General features: G+C 45.3%; 1 protein-coding gene across 5 annotated transcripts in view; it reads right to left on the bottom strand.

The window, feature by feature from the left end:
* Window positions 1–21,163, bottom strand: part of MGA (MAX dimerization protein MGA) — a 1,048,942-nt gene that overhangs the window by 580,385 nt on the left and 447,394 nt on the right. For all 5 annotated transcript variants that reach the window (XM_085627074.1, XM_085627072.1, XM_085627075.1 and 2 more), the window contains exon 9: window positions 11,758–12,118. In XM_085627074.1, coding sequence (XP_085483200.1) covers window positions 11,758–12,118 — 361 coding nt within the window. The remainder of the gene's footprint in view (window positions 1–11,757; window positions 12,119–21,163) is intronic.

The following is a 21,163-nucleotide window of genomic DNA, read 5'->3' as shown; positions in this document are numbered from 1 at the left end:
TGACTTCGGCACGTTGATAGTGAACCCCAGCGAATGCAGGAGACTAGGAGTGTTTGGAGGCTGCTTCAGGGGGGAAAAGGGTGGGCTGGACCGGCCACTGGCTCCCTGGCCCACAAGGGCGCTGGATGCCACTTCCGCGCCCCCGCACCGGTGGCTAGACTGGGTTGGACGTGATGGGGTGCTCCTTCCGTAGCCTTAAAAGGGGCAAAAGGCCGACTGTGGTGGACGGAAGCATGCCGTGAGGCCTAAGGACCTAGCCGTAGCTCAAGAATCTTTAAAGCACTCCAGCACCGACCCTGCCTTGTCACCAAAAAGGTGACGGCCATTGAAGGGCATGTTCATCAGAGTTCCTTGGACATCCCCTGAAAAGTCAAGACGTCCTCAACCAGGTGCAGTGCAGAAGGGCTACCGACACCGACATGGCAATCGTTCTGCCCACTGAGTCAGTGGAATACAGTCCACAGCGAATAGTGAATTTTGCTGCATCTCTCCCATCTGCCACGGCCTGTGAGAGAACAGGCCGGGCCTACTCCGGACACTGAGGCAACACTTGCGCAACCGTATCCCAGACTGTAAGGGAGTATCGTCCCAGGAGGCATACGGTATTCACGGACCACAATGCCAAGCTGGAGGAAAAGAACATGCGCTTCCAAAGATGATCCAGCTTCTTGGATTCCCTGTCTGGAGGAGCAGCAGGGAATGCGCCCTTGGAAGAAGAAGCTTGAACCACCAAGGTCTCGGAGGGAAGGTTGTTGGGTGAGGAAAATGGGACGCCCAGAGCCGGTCAGTGGCGGCGGGCAATCGTCCATTCCACAGGAGCCCCTGTGCTGCGCTTAGACCAAGTGCCCAGAAGGACGTCCATGAGAACTTAGTTGAAGCACAAGAGGGGTTCTGAGGAAGTTGCGGTAGGTTGAAGCACTCCCGTCACGCGATGAGTCCTGACTGACACTGTAGAGAGCTCCAGACCCAAGGCCTCGGCTGCCCTACGCACCACCACAGCATAGGACGCTACCTCCTCTGGAGCCACGGCATGGGGAGAAAGCATGATAGGGTCTAGTGAAGTGTCCGGAACACTGGCTTCCCCCAATTCCTCTTTCAGGTCCGGATCTTCCAGCTGGTCTGCCAACGGGTCCAGGACCCCCCCCAGTCCTCCTCACCACCTTCAGGGCAATAGGGAAAACCTGGGATGAACAAGGGAACAAAAATACCCTTCAGCGTCGGATTCGACGTCGGCTGACATTGGTCTGGCTTAGGGTGCATCTCGGGGATGAGGATAGGGATGGCATCAGCCGGGGGCACGGCCGACGCAGGGGGTATCGCCGCCAGGGAAGGTCGACGGGCATCGATCCGTATCTGCCCCAGCAGAGACGGGCTGCACAAAGATATGATGGAGTGCTTCGCAGAACGTATGAAGCAGGGCAGTGCAGGGCAGGGGACGCCCCGGCGTCCGGAACCAGGGGGAGGCGCGGAGTCCCACGTCAGGTCAGCCGACTGAGAGGGAGAAGGTGAAGAGCGACGGTGCTTCTTCACCGCCTTCTTGTGCTTCGACTTACCCAAGGAGTGCAAAGACTTAGACGAGGTGTGGTGGCTCCGCGAGCGGACTCGAGACCTTTGCCTTGAGCGAGACCGGGAGCGACTCCCAGCTGACTGCCGAGACTCCAAGAGCTTTCAGGACCGCTCCCGCAAAGACTTCGGATTTATGGCCATTGGAGCACGACATCAGATCGTGGTCGTGCTCCAGACACCAAAGGCACATGAGGTGGGGGACCGTCGAAGACATCATTTTGTGGCAGACCTCGCAGGGCTTGAAGCCGGTCCGACGATGGGACATCCCTTGTGCACCAGGAGTCGTACACTTGAAAAAAGAAGTAGACAAAAGTAAAAAAAAGCTTAGTCAAAAAATTACTAAAGGGATAAGCTCTCTCCAGGTCTGCAATTGGCTGGCGCGGAAAAAGAAAGAACTGACGTCAGTGCGCAAGGGCGCCTTCTAAGTAGGCACCACAACGTAATCCCGACAACCACGACGGACGCGGAGTCGACCAACACCACCTACCGACACGCATTGGTACTGTTAAGAGAAAGAATTCTCTGGATCCAGTCTGACGCTTGGGGTAATTTTAAGGTAAGGAATCTAGAACTGTCTGTGAGAAGTTGGCCTGATGTATGATGTCACTAGTTCTAGTGTACACCTTATATCAGTCCAAATACCCTTATGGTGATTGGTTGTAAAGTCAACCTTATAGACCAGCTATCCTAGTGGTAGCATGGACAAGAGCAGTCTTAGGCTAAACTCTGAATGGCATGTGAAGCCAGCTGTGATACCATATATAATCCCTTGAATACCAAATGAAAGGACACCACAACAGATATATATATAAAATAAAGTGTATTTATTCTAGTCAAAACCCTCAGCACTCTTTATGAGATTAGAGGTAAGTACAACACAGTCTTATTTAAGCATACATTAAGTCACACAGGTAAGTAATACAGTTAGGCCCTAGGGGCCACGCAAACCATATACTAAGTAAGTGGTATAAGGACCACTGTCACGGAAATAGAATAGGCCTAGGGAATCGCTGGGGCTACACTACACTAGCGTTAGTTAGGAAGTGGGAGGCCCACGGGATTTGTGTGCAGAGTGGAAAAACTCACGCGTAATGCGTAAAAGTCAATAGCAATAGTATAGTTTAGGAAACGGTAGATTTAGGACACTTCCGGAGTAGCTAGGAAGTTGAGACTTGAAAACTAGACACTAGGATAGTCACTATCCTGATGAGCACCGGAGTACCCAAGTTACCTAGCCCACAGGCTGCGGGTGCATAGGGGTGAAGATGCGTCGTTTTCGTCGTCGACTCCTATGGATGCCTGAAGAAAGATGCTGACAGGCAGTCAGTGAAGAGTGTCCGGTGGATCCCAAGGCTGGGATCAAGAAGAGAGGAAACCTGCAAGCAGAAGGGACAGAGTCAAGGTCACTAGCCAGTGACCACGTGGAACCAGGAAGGAACCAGGCGATGTCGTGAAGATTGCAGGTGAAGGTGAAGCTTGTCGCTGCAGCCAGGAGGACCAGGAAGCGTCGAGGACGACCAGGACCAGGAGGCGAGCTGTCCCACGAAGGCTCTTGCTGTCGGCGGCGTCGAAGTTGGACTAGGACTCACCAAGCCTTGGCAAGCGGAACCCACGAAGAACGGAGGACTTGCTTCTGGTGCAGACCAGGAAGGTCTGGGGTGCTTCTTCTTTGCAGAGAAGCGGGAGCCAGTCTGGAGGAGCCAAACCAGCGCAGGAGATTTCAGGGTGCGTCGTCCCAAAGGCCACTAGCCAGCGGGCAAGCAACCGGACAGACGCGGCAAGCAGGAAAATGCAGAAGGGCCCCACGCAGGACTCGTGGAGTGTGGGGGGCTGATCTTCGGTGCAGATGGTGCTTGGGGTTGGGGCTTCTCAATCCCCGGTGCACAACTTCGAGGGTACCTCAGAAGCTGCGCTTTAAGTTACTAGCCACTATTCCCAGGTAGCCGGTCCCACGTCGCTCGTCGCCTCCACGGGTCTCAGCTTTGCTGTCGATGTGGATCAGGGTCGGAGAAGTCTGGAAGTCAAGGCTCTGGTCGGGCTCTGCAGTCGGTTCCTCGTAGAACGTGGGCAAAGCAAAGGGTAGTCTCTTGATGGTGCCTGTTTGCACAGGGTAGCCACTCCTTGGCTACAAGGGAGATTCTTCAGTCTTCTTCTTTCGTCGAATGTCGAAGGTCCAGAGTTTCTGTTCAGTTTTGCAGGTTCAGGATAATCTCAAGTCTTGAGGCCCAACTCCCACTCTTATACTAATCTGGGGGGCTGGGATACCTGCTAGGTCACGCCTTATGGGTGGGACCTGGGAGGGGGTGGTTACACCCACTTCCCTTTGTCCAGTTTCGCGCCAGAGCTGGGGCTGGAGTGCCCCAGCGCCGGTTTGAACTGGAGTATGCAAGGAACACCTTGTGTGCCCCAGGCATGTCTCATTCCTTTCAGCCCACCCTGCCCCAATACACTAAAGTCTGTCTAGGGGGGTGCTAGCACCTCCCCAAGCAGGAAACCTATTGTCCAAGCCTCCCTTGCCAGGATCACTCCCAGCAGCAGGGGGTCAGACTCGTGTCTGTGGCAGCAGCATCCATTTTGTGATGCTGAGGCTTTGGTTAGAGTTAAACAGCAAAGTAGGATTTTAACATGTCTCTCCCTCTAGAAGGGAGGAATAATATCCTCATCACCAGAAATGGTATGGGGGTATTATTCCAAAGTGTTAGACACCTTACACGACATGTTTTGATAAAGCCAAACCATAGTTACCATAACCGTCTAAGATTATAAGGCACTTTAAGAGTATATGGTAGGCTATATCATAGAACAGCTATAAGGACATGGTTCCGAAAGCTGCAGACAGGCTCAGCTCATGCTAGAGCACCATCTCACATGTTACCAAGCACTCTGCCTCCAGGATTGTTAAGGCCTGCCATAGGAGTGACTGATAGGTACACATGTGTCTATATATAAGGGTAGATATAGGCATACTATATCTAAGCAAGGGGTGATTACACGACCTTGCCCCAGCTGAGTGATCAGCCAGTTGTGTCTGATTGGAAGGCCAGACCAGAGGTGGCATAATACATGCTGCAGCCCCTGGGAGGCCTAGGGTACACCTATGCCCTGGGTACCTAGGGTACACTGTACAGGGTCCAATAAGGTGATCCTTACCAATTGGTTATGTACCTAGAGTACATGGAGTCTATTTTAAAGGGAGAGCAGACAGCCTGAGACCCTGAATGGCAGGATCTCAGGCCAACTAAGTCGAAAAACCAGCTAGACACTAGGCAAAAAGTTGGGGGTAACCATAGTCAGATATCCACCTTCCTACACTGTCTCTTTCAGATCTTCTTTTTCACATCCCTGATGCGCCGCACACACCACCATGGTTCACTCTGACAAACTGAATGAAACAAAAATTGAATTCAAAAGGCAAAACATAGTATTGGTGGTAGTGTTCTGTTCGAGGCATGTGAGCTGTAGACCACATGCTGTGCATAGACTATATAGCAGTATCCTCCCAAAGCGGTGGCTGACCTGTAGCTGTTGGGATTTGTCTGAAAGTGTCTTAAGTACTGCTTGACCCACATTGGCTTGTTGTCTCGCTAACGCATTTACACAATAGTGTTTAGTGAATGTGTGAGGTGTAGACCATGTTGCAGCTATGCAAAGGTCAACTATGGGAATGTTTCCCAAAAAAGCCATGGTGGCCCCTAGCTTGCGAGTGGAATGTGCCTTAGGGGGTACAGTTAGAGTTCTCTCTGCTTTCACATAGCAGGTTTGAATGCACTTAATCCACCTTGCAAAACCTGAGTTGGAAATAGGATTGCCCTTGTGTGGTGGCACAAAAGCAACAAAGAGCTGTTTTGTTTTACGAAAAGATTTTGTCCTTTCAATGTAGTACAAGAGTGCTCTTCTAACATTTAAGGTGTATAAAGCTTGTTCTGCCACTGAATCAGGTTGAGGGAAGAATACGGGTAATTCTACTGACTGATTTATGTGAAATGCAGATACTACCTTAGGTAAAAATGTAGGATTTGCACGAAGAACCACTTTGCTTGTCTCTGTGTAATTGGAAAAATGGTTCTTGTATGGTTAATGCCTGTAATTCACTCCCTATCCTTAAAGAAGTGAGTGCAATGAGGAATACGGTTTTCCAGGAGTGGAACTGTGGTTTGCATTTGTGCATGGGTTCAAAATGTGGGCCCATTAATCTTTTGAGGACTATGTTAAGATTCCACACTGGAGCAGGTGGACATTTAGGTGGTATGACTATTTTTAGTCCTTCCATGAAAGCTTTGATCACTGGTACTCTAAACGACAAATGCTGTCTATTTTGTAGATATGCAGCTATTGCCGCTAGGTGTAGTCTGATAGAGGTGTAAGCCAAAGCTGACTGTTGCAAGTGTAACAGATAGCAGATTATGTTTTATATGGAAGCATCAAGAGGGTTGATTGATTGTTACCACAATAAACAACAAATTGCTTCCACTTAGCTGTGTAGCAGGCCCTTGTAGTAGGGCTTCTAGCCTCCCTAATGATAGTCATACATTCTAGTGGAAGGTTCAAGTAACCAGACTCTAAGATTTCAGGAGCCAGATTCGAGGTTCAGCTGTTTGGGATCTAGGTGTCTGATTTCTCCATGGCCCTGTGTGAGGAGACTGGAGGTTAAATGCAGCTTTTGATGCGGAACCAGAGATTGCGCCAACAGGGTTGTGAACCAAGGATGACGTGCCCATTTGGGAGCTATTAGGATTAGTGTGAGAGACGTTTGCTTAAGCTTGTGAATCACCTATGGAAAGAGTGGGAGAGGCGGATAAGCGTAGGCAAATGTCCCTGACCAGTTCATCCATAGTGCATTGCCCTTGGATTGCGAGTGTAGGTACCTGGAGGCGAAGCTTCGGCATTTTGCATTTTAGTATGTGGAAAATAGGTCTATGTGAGGGACTCCCCAACTTTGAAAGTAAGGAAGGAGAACCTGAGGGTGGAATTCCCATTCGTGTATTTGCTGCCTCTGCCTGCTGAGTAGATCTGCAATCTGGTTGTTCACTCCTGGGAGGTGTTCCGCTAGGAGATAAGGTTTGTGGTGAATGGCCCACCTCCAGATGTCTTGGGCTAAGTGGGACAGTTAGAGAGAGTGTGTCCCCCTCTGTTGTTGTATGTAATACATAGTTGTCATGTTGTCTGTACGAACCAAGACAGCTTTTCCCTCCAGGTGAGTCTGAAACGCCTTGAGATCTACAAAGATTGCAAGCAGCTCTTGATGACTGATGTGGAGCAACATCTGCTGTTAACTCCACAGGCCTTGCACTGTGTGATGCTGTATGAGCTCCCCAGCCAATGAGGGACGCGTCCGCTGTCAGTACTATCTGTGGAACCGGGTCTATGAACGGCCGTCCTTTTGACACATTTTGTGAGTTCCACCACTGCAGAGAGGGAGGAGTATGGCCGCTTAACAACACTAGATCGGTCAACAGATTCTGTGACTGGTTCCACAGACTGGCTAACCATTCTTGAAGTGGACGCATGCGCAGCCTGGCATAGGGGACGATTATGATGCAAGATGTTGCATATAAACCCGAGCTGGAATCCAATGTTTGGGTTGAAACTGGAGAACTAAGCTTGAATATTTCGAATTCTGGCTGCGCTGGGGAAGGTCAGAGCTTTGTGAGTATCTAGCGCGGCTCCTATGTAGTCCGGAGTATTGGCTGGTTGGAGATGTGATTTTGTCACTTTGATTGTGAACCATAGTTGATGTAGTAACTGAATCGTTCTGAAAGTGTGCTGAAGACATTGTTGATACGTGCTGGCTTTGATGAGCCAGTCTATAAAGTATGGGAAGACATGGATGCTTTGTCTTCTTAGGTGAGAAGCTACTACTGCCAGACACCTTGTGAAGACTCTGGGGGCAGTGGTGACTCCGAATGGCAGTACCTTAAACTGGAAGTGTTGACCCGCTACCACAAACCTGAGGAATTTGTGATGAGCGTGGTGGATTGGAATATAAAAATAGGCGTCTTAAATCTAGAGAAGACAGAAATTCGCCTTTGTTCAGCAGAGGAAGTATTTGTTGAAGTGTTACCATGTGGAAATGATCCGACTGAATGCAAAGATTGAGTTCTCTGAGATCTAATATTTGTCTGAGAGACCATTTTTTTTTAGTATTAGGAAGTAAAAGGAGTACACATCCGACATGCGATGTTGGGGTGGTACGGACTCTATAGCCCCTTTTAGAAGTAGAGACTGAACCTCTTGTTGGAGGAGGTGTAGGGGATCTGGTGAAAGTTTGTGCGACTTCGGTGGAATGTTTGGAGGAGTGTTGACAAACTCCAGGCAGTGACCAGAACAGATGATTTGTAGTACCCAATTGTCTGTTATTGACTCCAGATTGGTAGGAAATCTGACAGTCTTCCCCCGACAGGTATTAAGTGGTCGGGGGAAGTGGAGGCAAGTCACTGCTTTGTATTGGTGGGGGAGGTGCGTGTGTTCGAACCCCTGACCCTGCCTTTGGCGTTGTTACCTCTATAACCCCCTCTGAAGTAACCCCTAGATGGAGAGGGTTGGTAATTGCCATTATAGGTGGAAGTGGTCTCCGAGGAGGGGTTTTTAGAACCTCCTTGGTAAAAAGAGTGCCGAAAGGAACCACAGCCTTGTGTTGACTGAAGGGCTCCCATGGATTGGGCCACTTCAGTGTCTTCCATCATTTTCTATAGTGAAGAATCTACCACTGGGCCAAATACATGTTCCTTATCAAAGGGTGTATTTAATATGGAGGTCTGAACCCAGATATGCGAAGCCAGGCATGCCTCCTTAAGAGAACACTGGTGTTTATAGCTCTAGCAGCAGTGTCTGCAGGATCTAGGGAACATCTTATTGCATTGTTAGAAATAAGTTGCCATCACGCACCAGGTCTTGTGCTTTAGGTCTGTGTTCCTGGTGCAAATATTGGATCCATTGCTCCATCTTGTCCCAGTGTCCATGGTCGTTTCGTGCTAGCAATGCCGAAGTGTTGGAGGCACGCCAGAAGTTAGCTGCCTGAGAGGCCACCCTTTTCCCCCGAAGCATCAATAAGTTTGGATTCTTTATCAGGGTGTGGAGCATCTCCTGTTGTTTGGGAGTTGGCTCTTTTCCGTGCATTGGACACAACCAGGGAACCTAGTGGTAACTGTCCCCTTATATATACTGGGTCCTATGGTGCTGGCTTGTACTTCTTGTCTACTCTAGGGGTAAGAATACGAGCTCTGACCGAGTCATTAAAGATGTCATCTACATGCCTGGTCATCCCTTTGAGCATGGGTAGTGTGTGTGATGACTTCTGCGCGGTACTGATGGTTTTAAAGAGGTATCATTGGCAACAACAACTTTTGTGCTGCTAGGGGTTAAAGCGGTTTCCAGAATTAAGTAAGTTTCTCTTTCTTCTTCTAAATGGACCAGAGGTTTAGGTTACTGAATGCAGTACAATGGCATATGATCCCACCTCATCTGGAAACGATGAAGGTGAAGTTGCATTCTTCAAAACAATTGTCTGAGTGAGGTCTTGCCAAATCATTTTCCATTGCAAAGCCTTTAGTTTATGAGCCTTCATGGTGTAGGACATCGAGAGTTTGCTCAATCAATAGCTGATTCAACAATATGGTGAGTCAATAGGAACTAATTCCCAAACCATAGGCAAATCTTCCTCCTTTTCTACTGGACTTTGCTAACTTGATTGTCCAAGCATGACATTAAAGTCACTGATGCATCAAAGAGGTTCTTGTGCAAATAAGAAAATTTTGGAGGACGGTTTCAAATGTTATTGGCAGATGAATTATAGCCCTTTTAATGTAGGACATTGGGTGTAGCAAACAGCACACTTTTTGCCTAGAAGCTAATGTGGCTGAGGATTGAGGTGCAACGCCCTTGCTGAGACTCAGCCTCTTGTTCTAGCGGATTGTGGTCTGAGCAATGTTTCAGTACACTTTCTTTTTTAACATCAATAGTTTTGTAGTACATTTTTTCCAGCATCTTTTCATGTCCTGATCCATTTGTTAGAGGAACAGTATTCATAGGGACTGTCTGCAAAGTTAAAATGATTTTAGGAATTGATCATAAGTCGAAAACATATACCGCCTGGTGTGGTTCTGCATCAGAATCAGAAATTTGCTAGTACAGTGAGTGCTACATCAGCCTGTTTCCTCTATGGTACGTCCTTTGGAATCAGCATTACAACCCATTCATGACCAAAAATGGATTAGTCACCAGAAATGGTGAATTTTGTCACCAGCAGTTGCCAATAATCGCCAATTCAGAATTTTCCACTGTTTCGTGAGGTCTGCAGGGTTTTGAGACATATTGAGACATCATTCAATGGACTGCCCCTTAAACATACCTAGTGTATTTCTTTTCTGCATTTTACATTTAACAACTGCGCAAGTCTGAAACCAATAGTTGTTGGGGTCCCACGAGAGAGAAAGGTTACAGAGAACCAGTCTATGCAAGGGTACATACCACAGCACTTCAATCGCCACTTAAAAGAAGCACTGTCGATAATCTTATCCAAAAAAACAGTAAACATCACTAGGAAAATACATTTTGAATTTAGAAATATTCTGTATGGCCAGTAGTTCTAATACCCGAAGTCTGAATACCGCCAAGCTCCAAAGGCTCGGTCACAAAGGATAGGGTCTTCCACTATTATTGGGGAAATTGTTTCTTCATGGTGTGTAAACAGGGATGTCAAAGATTAATTCTTAAGATTTTCAATTATGACCTGCAAGCAGCTTCAGAATTGTGTCATTATGAATGTTAGACAGTCAACTCTCTAAATAATGTATATATAATAAAAAGATCATCTCCACCCAAGCAAATTTAGGGTGGAAATGGAATAATGTATTGCATTTGAGTCTAGAATAGGTTAATGTTGTAAAGCAAAGTTGATCTGAGAATATGTTGCCAAAGGAATGAGACAACAACCTCTACAGCCCAACTAAAATGTTATGCTCAAATCTGATTCCGTCCATTGAATAAAAAAAGACTACAGTTCATAATTGATTTCCTTTCATTCACTTGTTAAATCAAATTTGAGGTTCACAGACCCTGCAAAACATTAACCATTCACGTGATCTACATGACTCATTTACATGTTGTCAACCCAAAAGATAAACTTTAGCGATATTGCTCTCAGACAAAGAAAAATCAAGCTGGTCAGGACCCATCTGCCTCCCTCTTTCAACATCCCAGACTGAAAGAGTACAGTAGGTGGTCAAATGGAGCAAACAGGAAAAAATGCCTGAGGATCTTATCTCTAATATTAAAAACATTTGAAACCATCATTGAGAAAGTCATACCTGTATTCTGGATAAGGTGGGATCCAGCCCAATATGGGTTTGATTAATCCTCAATAGAGAGCCAGTTATTTGGCAGGTCTGGGTCTACACAAACCAGGTAATTTCCCATTGGTCTCTAGATCCCTATTCCTATGTGTTTCTCTGGTACTTCTCTTGGGAGGTTGCAACAGAGTCTTAAGACTATGAAGACCCTCTATGTGGTTGTGTCTTAAGGAAGACAAACCTAGGACCAATCAAATATTTATTCCTTAAGTGATGATAGTCCTCTAATGCTATGTAAGAATACATTTTCTCCTGGCTAGACGGGGCAGTGCACAAAACCATGTGGACAGTGATAATAATCATGTGAGATAATGCAGGTTATAGGGTCTATGCACCATGAGATGGTCAGCATACTTCTGTGGGCTAAGCCTGTCAACTAATCTTATGCTGATGGGCAAAACCAACTCAATGCTGTCTTGGTTCCAGCACCTTAAATTCTGGTCGATGTGAGGCAATAGAGATCATTTTAGTCTTCAGATGAAAAAAGCATACAAAGGAAAAGAAAACAGCCAAACGCTTCGGACTTTACCAATAAATACAGACCAATAACAAAAAAGAATAAAACAAAAAGAGAAAGTGTTATTTATAAAATAAACCTCAAATGAAAACTGTAAACTAGCAGTAGTAGAAAGCATTTCTGAAGATTTTGTTTAATAGCACAAACACTAAAACACATGGAAAACTGGTGCTGCATGTTAAAACGTCTGAACTAAACACCTCAATTTTGATTTTCAATATTTACACCTTTCTAATTGTATATACATTCAGGATCACAGCATATCTGTGATTAAATGGTTTAAACTCTTTTGTTATAGCCTTAAAATTAAGCAACTGTAATACTCACTGTACTCTAGTTTCACTTTCTTCAACTGATGGCTTCCATAAATACTATTTTCGTCCTCTTCGCTTTCAGGCTTTTCTTCCTTAAGAGCGATCTGTGGATCCTCCCCAATTGTTTCTGAGAGCAGGTTGTCTTCGTCTTCTTTCTTAAATGTTGTTTTGTCCTTGGGTCCACTTCTCACTAACATCATCTTTCTTTTTAGACAAGTGCAACCAAACATGCACTCTGGTCGCCTGCAGTGTGTGGGTTCGCGCTTTTCCTGGGAAATGCTTGCACAAATGCATCCAAGTCGGCAGAATTCATTATTGCAAGCAGGTGCTCGTCGCTGGATTATTTTGCGGACAGGTTTACTTTTTAGAGACACCTATATTTGAATAAATAAAAGAAGCAAACATAATATAACCAAATTAGTCACAATACTCCACAATAAAATCTCGTATTATTACTTAACAAGTAAGACTCTTCTTGAATTCTTAGACAATTGAACACAGAAATGTAGAAAAGTAATACTTGCTCAAATGGAGCAAACTGCAAAATATCTGAGGCTCTATAATCTACGATATTAAAAACATTTGAAACCACCATTGGCAAAGCCAAAAGATTTCACCTTTGCAACCAAATGGCTTTGCAATGCTTTTTGTTGATGCTTTAAAGCATCGGTCAAAAAACCCAGAAACAGCACAATAACTTAAACACACGCATCTGCATAATGGCAGCAATGCATGATGATGTATGAGCATGTACGTGAGTGTAAAGTGTGATGTGAACCACCATTTTATTTATTATTTACTGTGCCAACATGTTGTCAGACACAAATTGTAGGGGTAAATTAAAAATAATTTAAATGTGAGCAAACACACTTATTGTTAACAACTCGGTCTGGCAGAAAAATGCAGTTGTAGGTACCTGAGAACACTGAATAAAACATTTATGAAGGTCGGCTGGGTGGGTGAGTAAGAGAAGACAGTGTTGGTGGAGGCAATAGAAAGCAGGCTTTGGAATAACTGCAGAGTTTGAGACAATGGCAGAGAACAAAAAAAAAAAGTCAGGGTTGATGGAAGCATTGGACAGGCCGGTTTTCAGGGGGAGCGACATGGAGAGGAAATAGATATTTAAGTGGGGAAGCAGAACATGAAGGAGACAACAGGAAAATACATACACTCTTATGGATTGTAGAAAGAAAGCAGTTTCCTGATTGAGAGCAGTGGAACACTTCTTTTCAAGATGTGCAGTTTTATCACCAAAATGTATTTAATTTATTTTACAAATTTCCGGTTTGGCTGCAGGATTCTTTTCTAAGCACACACCCACACCCACACACACAAGCCCACACACACCCAAGCCCACACACACATAAAAATGTGTGTGTATGTATATATATATATATATATATATATATATATATATATATACACATACACAAATATATATATATATATTCCCTTACCGACCCCTAAACTCAACCACCCCAGAAAATACCCTTACCACCCATAAAACATAAGAACACCCTTACCCCAATACCCTTACTCACCAATACCCTTACCCAACCCTAAAAACACCCTTACCACCCAATACCCTTACCCACCCCATAACCCTAAAAGGATGTTACTTACCCAGGAAGCATCTGTTCTTGGCATGTAAGCGGTAGATTCACATGCTTTGCATACACCTGCCATCTAGTGTTGGGTCCAGATATATGCACATAGTTTTTCTTCGTAGAAGTCTTTCCAGTCATGAGGTAAGGTGACTCCTAAACTTCATTGTTAGATTGTTTTCCCGCAGAGGATGAGAATGGAGTTAGTGAGTGTGGAATAGAGATGTCCATGTGTATGAGTGTAAATTGAGAACTACAACAGCCACAGGAGACCGGGGAGGCTGGTGGGTGGATGTGAATCTACAGCTCTACATGCCAAGAACAGATGCTTACTGGGTAAGTAACATTATCCGTTCGAGGCATGTGAGCTGTAGATCACATGCTTTGCATAGACTATATAGCAGTATACTCCCAAAGCGATGGCTAACCTGTAATGGTTGTAGTTGTTTGAAACAGTGTTTTAAGGACTGCTCGGCCTAAATTTGCATGTTGTCTCGCTAACACATTTACACAATAGTGTTTGGTGAATGTGTGCAGTGTAGGCCATGTTGCTGCCTTACAGATGTCGGCTGGGGGAAAATTCCCCAAGAAGGCCATAGTATCCCCTATTTTGCGAGGCGGAATGTGCTCTAGGGGGTATTATCAAAGTTCTTTTTGCGTTGGCATAACATGTTTGGATACACTTTACAATCCATCTTGCAATACCTGACAAAGATATGGGATTGCCTTTGTGTGGTGGCGAAAAATAAAAAAATAGCTGCTTTGTTTTTCGAAACTTTTTGGTTCTTTCCACTTAATATAGTATAACTCGTCAAACATCAAGTGTGTGTAGAGCTCGCTCTGCCACAGAATCAGGTTGAGGAAAGAACACAGGTAACTCAATTGATTGATTGATATGAAAGGCAGAAACTACTTTAGGGAGAAAATTAGGATTGGTTCGAAGAACCACCCTATCTTTGTGAAGTTGAAAGAAAGGCTCTTGTATAGTTAATGCCTGAAGTTCACCAATTCTTCTTAGTAAGGTTATTGCTATGAGGAAGGCAACCTTTCATGAGAGGAATTGTAACTGGCATTTGTGAATTGGTTCAAAGGTGGGCCCATTAGCCTTGCAAGGACTATGTTCAAGTTTCTCTCTGGTGCAGGGGGAACTCTTGGTGGCATCATCCTTTTTAATCCTTCCATGAAGGCGTTGGTCACTGGTACTCTGAATAGAGGTAAGTGTTGTCTATTTTGCAAGTATGCAACTACTGCTACTAGGTGTGAACAAATGGATGTATAAGCCAATCCAGATTGCTGTAAATGCAACAGATAACAAATGATATTCTGTACAGAACTATCAAGTGGGTTGATGTTGTCGATACAACAGATAACACACCGTTTCCATGTTGCTGCATAACATGCTCTAGTAGTAGGCTTTCTAGCCTCTTTGAGAATATTCTTACAGTCTGGTGGTAGTTGTAAATAACCAAACACTATGACTTCAGGAGCCAAATCGCTATGTTGAGTTCTTTGGGATTCGGATGGCTGATTTCTCCATAGGTCTGAGTGAGGAGACTGGGTGAGAGATGTAGCTTTTGTAGTAGCACCACCGACAGTTCTAATAGGGTGGTGTACCAAGGTTGACAAGCCCATGTGGGAGCTACTAAGATCAGTCTGAGCTTCCGAACCAGTAATGGAATTCGTGGGAGAGGCGGAAAAGCGTAGGCAAATATCCCTGACCAATTCATCCATACAGCATTGCCTTTGGATAGATGGTGTGGGAACCTGGATGTGAAGGTTGGGTATTTTGTGTTGTGTACTGTGGCAAACAGATCTATTTGTGGAAATCCCCATTGTTGAAAGTAGGGAAGAAGAACTTGGGGATGAAGTTCCCACTTGTGAACTTGTTGCCGGAGTCTGCTGAGCAGGTCAGCAATTTGTTTACTCCTGGAAGGTGTTCTGCTAGGAGATACATTTTGTGATGAATTGCCCAATTCCAAATACTTAGTGCAAGGCGCGACAGTTGGAGAGAGTGCGTTCCTCCCTGTTTCTGCAGATAGTACATTGCTGTCATGTTGTCTGTGCGCACTAGGACAGTTTTGCCTATAAGGCGAGTGTGAAAAGCTTTGAGTGTAAGGAACACTGCTAGAAGTTCCAGGTAGTTGATGTGGAGACGTTTGTGATTGTCTGACCACAGCCCTTGTACTGTGTGATGTTGGAGATGGGCACCCCAACCGGTTAAGGATGCATCTGCTGTCGGTACAGTCTGTGGAATCGGGTCTATGAAGGGCTTCCATTTTGATAAGTTTGGAGGGTTCCACCACTGCAGAGAGCAATGGGTGAGGCCGTCTACCAACACTAGATCGGTTAATTGACCCTGTGACTGATTCCACTGACGCGCTAGACATTCTTGCAGAGGACGTATGTGAAGCCTTGCTTGTGGTACGAATGCTATGCAAGATGCCATAATTCCCAGCAGTTGCATGAAAACTATGGCTGTTAATATTTGATTGGGTTGAAATTGTAGTACTGTGGACTGAAAAATGTGAATCCTGGCTACACTGGGAGAGGCTAGAGCTTTTAGAGTGTTGAGAGAAGCTCCAAGGTAAGACTGCACTTGTGCGGGGCACAGGTGAGATTTTTGTGCATTGATTGTGAAACCCAACTGATAAAGTAGGTGTACTGTTTCCTAAGTGTGTAGTACGCAGTTCTGGTAAGTGCCTGCCTTGATAAGCTAGTCGTCTAGGTAAGGTAAGACATGTATACATAGTCTCCTGAAATGAGTGGCTAATACTGTGAGACATTTCGTGAACACTCTGGGGGCCGTGGTGACGCCAAATGGAAGTACCTTAAACTGATAATGTTTGCCTGCTATCACAAATCTGAGGTAGTTGCGATGAGCCGGATGAATTGGAATGTGAAAGTAGGTGTCTTTTAGGTCTAGAGTAGACAAAGTCGCCCTGCTGTAAAAGGGGAAGTACTTGTTGAAGAATCACCATGTGAAAGTGCTCTGACAATATGTATTTGTTTAACTCGGAGATCTAGAATAGGTCTTAAGGAGCCGTCCTTTTTGGGAATCAAAGTAAAGAGAATAAACCTCTGACCCTTGGTACTGAAGTGGGACTGGTTCTATAGCCCCTTTGAGTAATAGAGATTGCACTTCTTGTTGAACCAAGTGCTGGTGGTCTGGTGATAATTTGTGATATTGAGATGGAACATTTGGAGGATTGTTGGTAAGCTCCAGGCAATAACATGTTGGATAATTCCAAGCACCTATTTGTAGGGTTGTTATTGATTCCCAAATGGGGAGAAAGTCTTGAAGCATTCCTCAGACAGGTGTGGAATAGTCGGAGGGAAGTGTGGGGAAGTCACTGTGTATTTGGGGAAGGGGAATTAGAGGTAGTGTTTTTACCTCTGCCTCTGGGACTAGTTTCCCTATAACCTCCTCTGAAAAATCCTCTTGCAAAAGATGATAGGGAATTACCCTTGTAGGAGGAGGTGCTTTGGTCTGTCCCTGTGGACTTGGACCCTCCCCTATAAAAATAGCATCGAAAGGAACCTCTATTTGAGGGAGATTGAAGCGCTCCCAAAGATTTAGCTTCAGTGTCTTTTTTAATTTTTTGAAGCAATAGATCAACTTCAGGGCCAAAGATAGGTTTCTTGTCAAAAGGTATGTTGAGAATGGTTTGTTGGACTTCAGGTTTGAACCCTGAAATCTGTAACCAGGCATGTCTTCGGAGTATGATGCTAGAAGTTACTTCTCTAACTGCAGCGTCGCCTGCATCTAGGGAGCATCTAACAGAAGTGTTGGAAATTAGTCTTCCTTCTTGAACTAAATCCTGAGCTTTCGCCCTATGCTCATCTAGGAGAAACTGTAGAAATTGCTCAATTTCGTCATAGTGGGCCCTATCATACCTTGCTAGGAGTCCTTGGGTATTAGCACTACGCCAATGATTAGCTGCTTGCGCAGCTATACGCTTGCCAGAAGCACCAATAGGCTTTGACTATCTGGGGGCGGAGCATCCCAGACACTTGAGAATTAGCTCGCTTTCGAGCATTAGATACTACTAACGAGTCAAGTGATAACTGACATTTAATTAAAATAGGATCTGTTGGGGAAGATTTGTATTTATTATCTACTCTAGGAGTGGGGATTCTAGCACGTACAGGATCTTTAAAAATATCTTCTGTGTGCCTTAACATACCCTTGAGCCTAGGCATTGTCTGACTCGATGTATGTGTTCCTAGAGTGTCAAAGAGAAAGTCTTCCTCTAAGGATTCTTTATGGAGCTCCATCCCATGGTGTTGTGCGGCTCTAGCAATAAGCTTTAGATATGACAAATTGTCATCGGGTGGAGATGGCCTGGCAGGGTAAAGATTTGGGTCTGTATCCTGTGGAGGATCAATTGTATAATCCGTCCAAGGACCTACTGGTAACTGTATGTCATCATCAGTATCACCTGCCTCGGGGTGAGGTAGTGGAGACTGACAAGGTGCAATGTGTAACGGATCAAGCTGTGGTGGAGAGGGAGGAGATGGTAGTGTATGGAAAGGACTAGCACCCACATTTTTCTTCTTCAATGGAATTTTATAAGGGCTGCCGTCATCAGGAAGCTTGTGCTTGGATGGAGGTTTAGCGTGAATATGCCCTGTGTCAGGATTAATATAGAGTTTTTTTTGTTTCAGATCAGACTTAGGTGGTACAGCATCTATGTTTAGATCCGACTGCGTTCCGGGAATCTCTTTAGTTTACTGCACCAAAGGTTTTGGAGCAGAGCTGGAATGCCCTTTCGGCGCTGAAGATTTCAGTTCTGAGGAATGTTTCTTCGGTTTCGGTATTGACAGTTTTGGCTCCGAACCGATTTTATACTTGGAACCCGAAGGTTTCGGCTCAGAAGTGGGTTATGGCCAACTCGATCCCGATCCGGACAGCTTATCAGAGTGTTTCAGAGCCAAGCGGGCATCAGAAACCTCTTCTCGGTGCCGATCTTGGGCTGCAGGCAGAGTTGGAGCCGAAGCCTTACATTTTTTAGGGATAGTGGGTCTTCTGTAATCACGTCCCCTTGTCCCTGCGGCACATCGTCGTTCTCGAGTACAATCTGCAACTGATTCGGAGTCAGAAGCAGCCGAGGCTTGTTCTTCTTCGGCCGCTCAGACCTCCTCTTGCTCAGAGTCTTCGCCGAAGAGATCCGGTGTGTTGTCTAACTGCTGCATCTCTCGAAGTCGAGCCAGACAATAACGGAGAGTTTTCTTCAATTCGGAAGGATCATCATGCAGAGCAGTCTTGTTCTTTGTGCTCTGGAGGCAAGCACAAGTTACACACCTGATGCAAGTTCGTACGTGGATATTTTGCATGGCCTAGGGCATAGAATTTGAATGGAGTCAGTTCCATTGACAAGGAGCCGGACTGACGCAGATAGGACGGAAGCCTGCCCGCAAATCTTCCGATCGAACTGGAGATTTTTTGTTCATCGAGTCAAACCGCGGAGAAAGGGAAACGCATTTGGAAGCAATACCGTCAAGGGTAGAGTGGATTGCGCACCGAGGGGAACCCGAGGAACGATTCTGAAGTGGAACGAGGCGATGCATGTCCGAAACCCGATGGCGGAAAAAACAATCTAACAATTGAGTCAATGCCCATGCGCACTATCACCGAAAGGAGGGGTCACCTTACCTCTTGATTGGAAAGACTTAATCGAAGAAAAACAACCTGCAAACATCCGGACCCAACACTAGATGGCAGGAGGATGCAAAGCATGTGATCTACAGCTCATAGGCCTCAAACACACCTTTACCACCCAAAAACACTCATAAACCCTAAAACTACCCTTCCCACCAAATACCCTTACCGACCACACAACCATAAAAATACCCTTACCCCCAATATCTTTACCAACCACATAACCATAAAAACACCTTTACCACCCAATACACTTACCCACCCCTAAACCCTAAAAATACCCTTACCTAATGCTACCTATCTTTGCACTCCGCAACAATGCGTAACAAATGGAAAACCGCTTTTGTTACATCTATTCTTTTTTTTTTTTAAACATCAGCCAATCACATGGACATGTCAAGCTACATTCGTATTTCCCTGTTGCCCTCGATTAGCAAGCTGTTGGAATCACACGTTAACAGACAACTGTCCGCATATTTAGAGAAACATCACTTGTTGGATTCTTCAAAATCGGGCTTTTGTCCAGCACATTAACCACTCTTGTAGAGGTAGTTGACTAGCGTAGCCTCTCAGTGGATGCAGGCACACCTACAATGCTGGTACTTCTCAACCGGTCTCATCCTATCATGATCCAGCGTCTGCATGAGATGGGAATCCACGGTACAGCATTGAATTGGCTAAATGACTTTCTCAAGGACAGGACTAAAAAGATTATGCTTCGACTCTTTAAAACCAAGACTCTGTGCCTAGGAAGGGGAGTGCCTCAGGGCTCGGCCCAGAGTCCCACACTCTTTAATAACTATGTCTCCCCTTGGCTCAGTTGGTTAAGCCCTGTGGCTTTAAAATACTCTCATATGCAGACGACACACAACTGGTCATTGCCCTTGGACCAGAGTTATAGAATGTCAAAACCAGTTTCACTACATGCATGAGAAACATTGCCACGTGGATGTCACTAAACTGCCTTCAGTTGAACGGGGTAAGACTGAGATTTTACTATTTCGAAAGGCACAGTTCCAGTTCTTTTACACAAATGATTGGTGGCCCATGGAACTCAGGCCTGCTCCCCTCCCTAAAAACACAGCAAGAAATCTAGGAATTTTGATAGACAAACAATCGATGAAAGAGCTGGTGATGGCCACTTGTGGCACAAGCTTGAGGTAATGCGCTTCCTTAAGAAAGCATTCCGTGGCTTCCAGTGTCCGCCTAGAAGACCCTAGTCCAGGCACTTCTAATCAGTCGCCTGGACTATGGAAAAGCGTTACTCGTAGCATACAACGAATCCCTTCTATCAAAATTACAGGTGGTGCAAAATAATGCTGCCCGACTTGTTAATAAACCGACACCCCACCATCTGTTCCCCTGCTCAGGACCCTTCATTGGTTACCCGTAAAGAAAGGAGTAATTTTTAAACTACTCTGTCTGACCTTTAAAGCTAGGTCAGGCAAAGGACCAAGATATCTGCAGGACAAACTAGTCCCCCATCTCCCTCAAAGAAACCTTAGGTAAAGTAAATAGCTTCTCCTTCAACCACGTCAAATTCGAACACTAAAATACGGTGGTCGTTCATTTTGTACCTTGCTCCCCACCATTGAAATCAGCTCCCCTTTTATATCGGGGTATGCACCATGTTTGCAGGCTTCAAAAGACATCTGAAGACCTGGCTCTTTTAATGGCAAATTTCTACCGGACTTGCTACCCAAGCACTGAGATGCCCCTTGAAGCAGAGTCGCTGTGCTATATTCAGCTATAGTAACATAACATAACATGCAACACTCTTAACCACACATAAACCCTAAACTTACCCTTACAACCCAATAGCCTTACCCACCCTTAAACCCAATAGTCGCTAGAACCACCCTATACCATTACCCACCCCATTCACTTAAAATACCCTTTCCCTAATTCCTAACATTTAGGAATAGGGTTTCACTTGCATGCTATATGCATCCTAAGTCATTGTAAAGGCAATGCGCGGTAAAGATATTTTGTGGCAAATGATCCGTTGTAAAGATTATGGGCCAGATGTAAGACCATCCCGTTGTCGCGAATTGCGATTTTTTGTGACGCACAATTTGCAACTCGCAAAACGGAACATACTAATGTGTCTCAGACACATTTAGCGATTCCCAATTGAGTTTGCAAATGACATGCCT

Source organism: Triturus cristatus, chromosome 9 (assembly GCF_964204655.1).
Source record: "Triturus cristatus chromosome 9, aTriCri1.1, whole genome shotgun sequence".
Lineage (NCBI taxonomy): Eukaryota > Metazoa > Chordata > Amphibia > Caudata > Salamandridae > Triturus > Triturus cristatus.
Note: the sequence above shows the minus strand (reverse complement) of the source record. Positions and strands in the feature narration are given on the sequence as shown.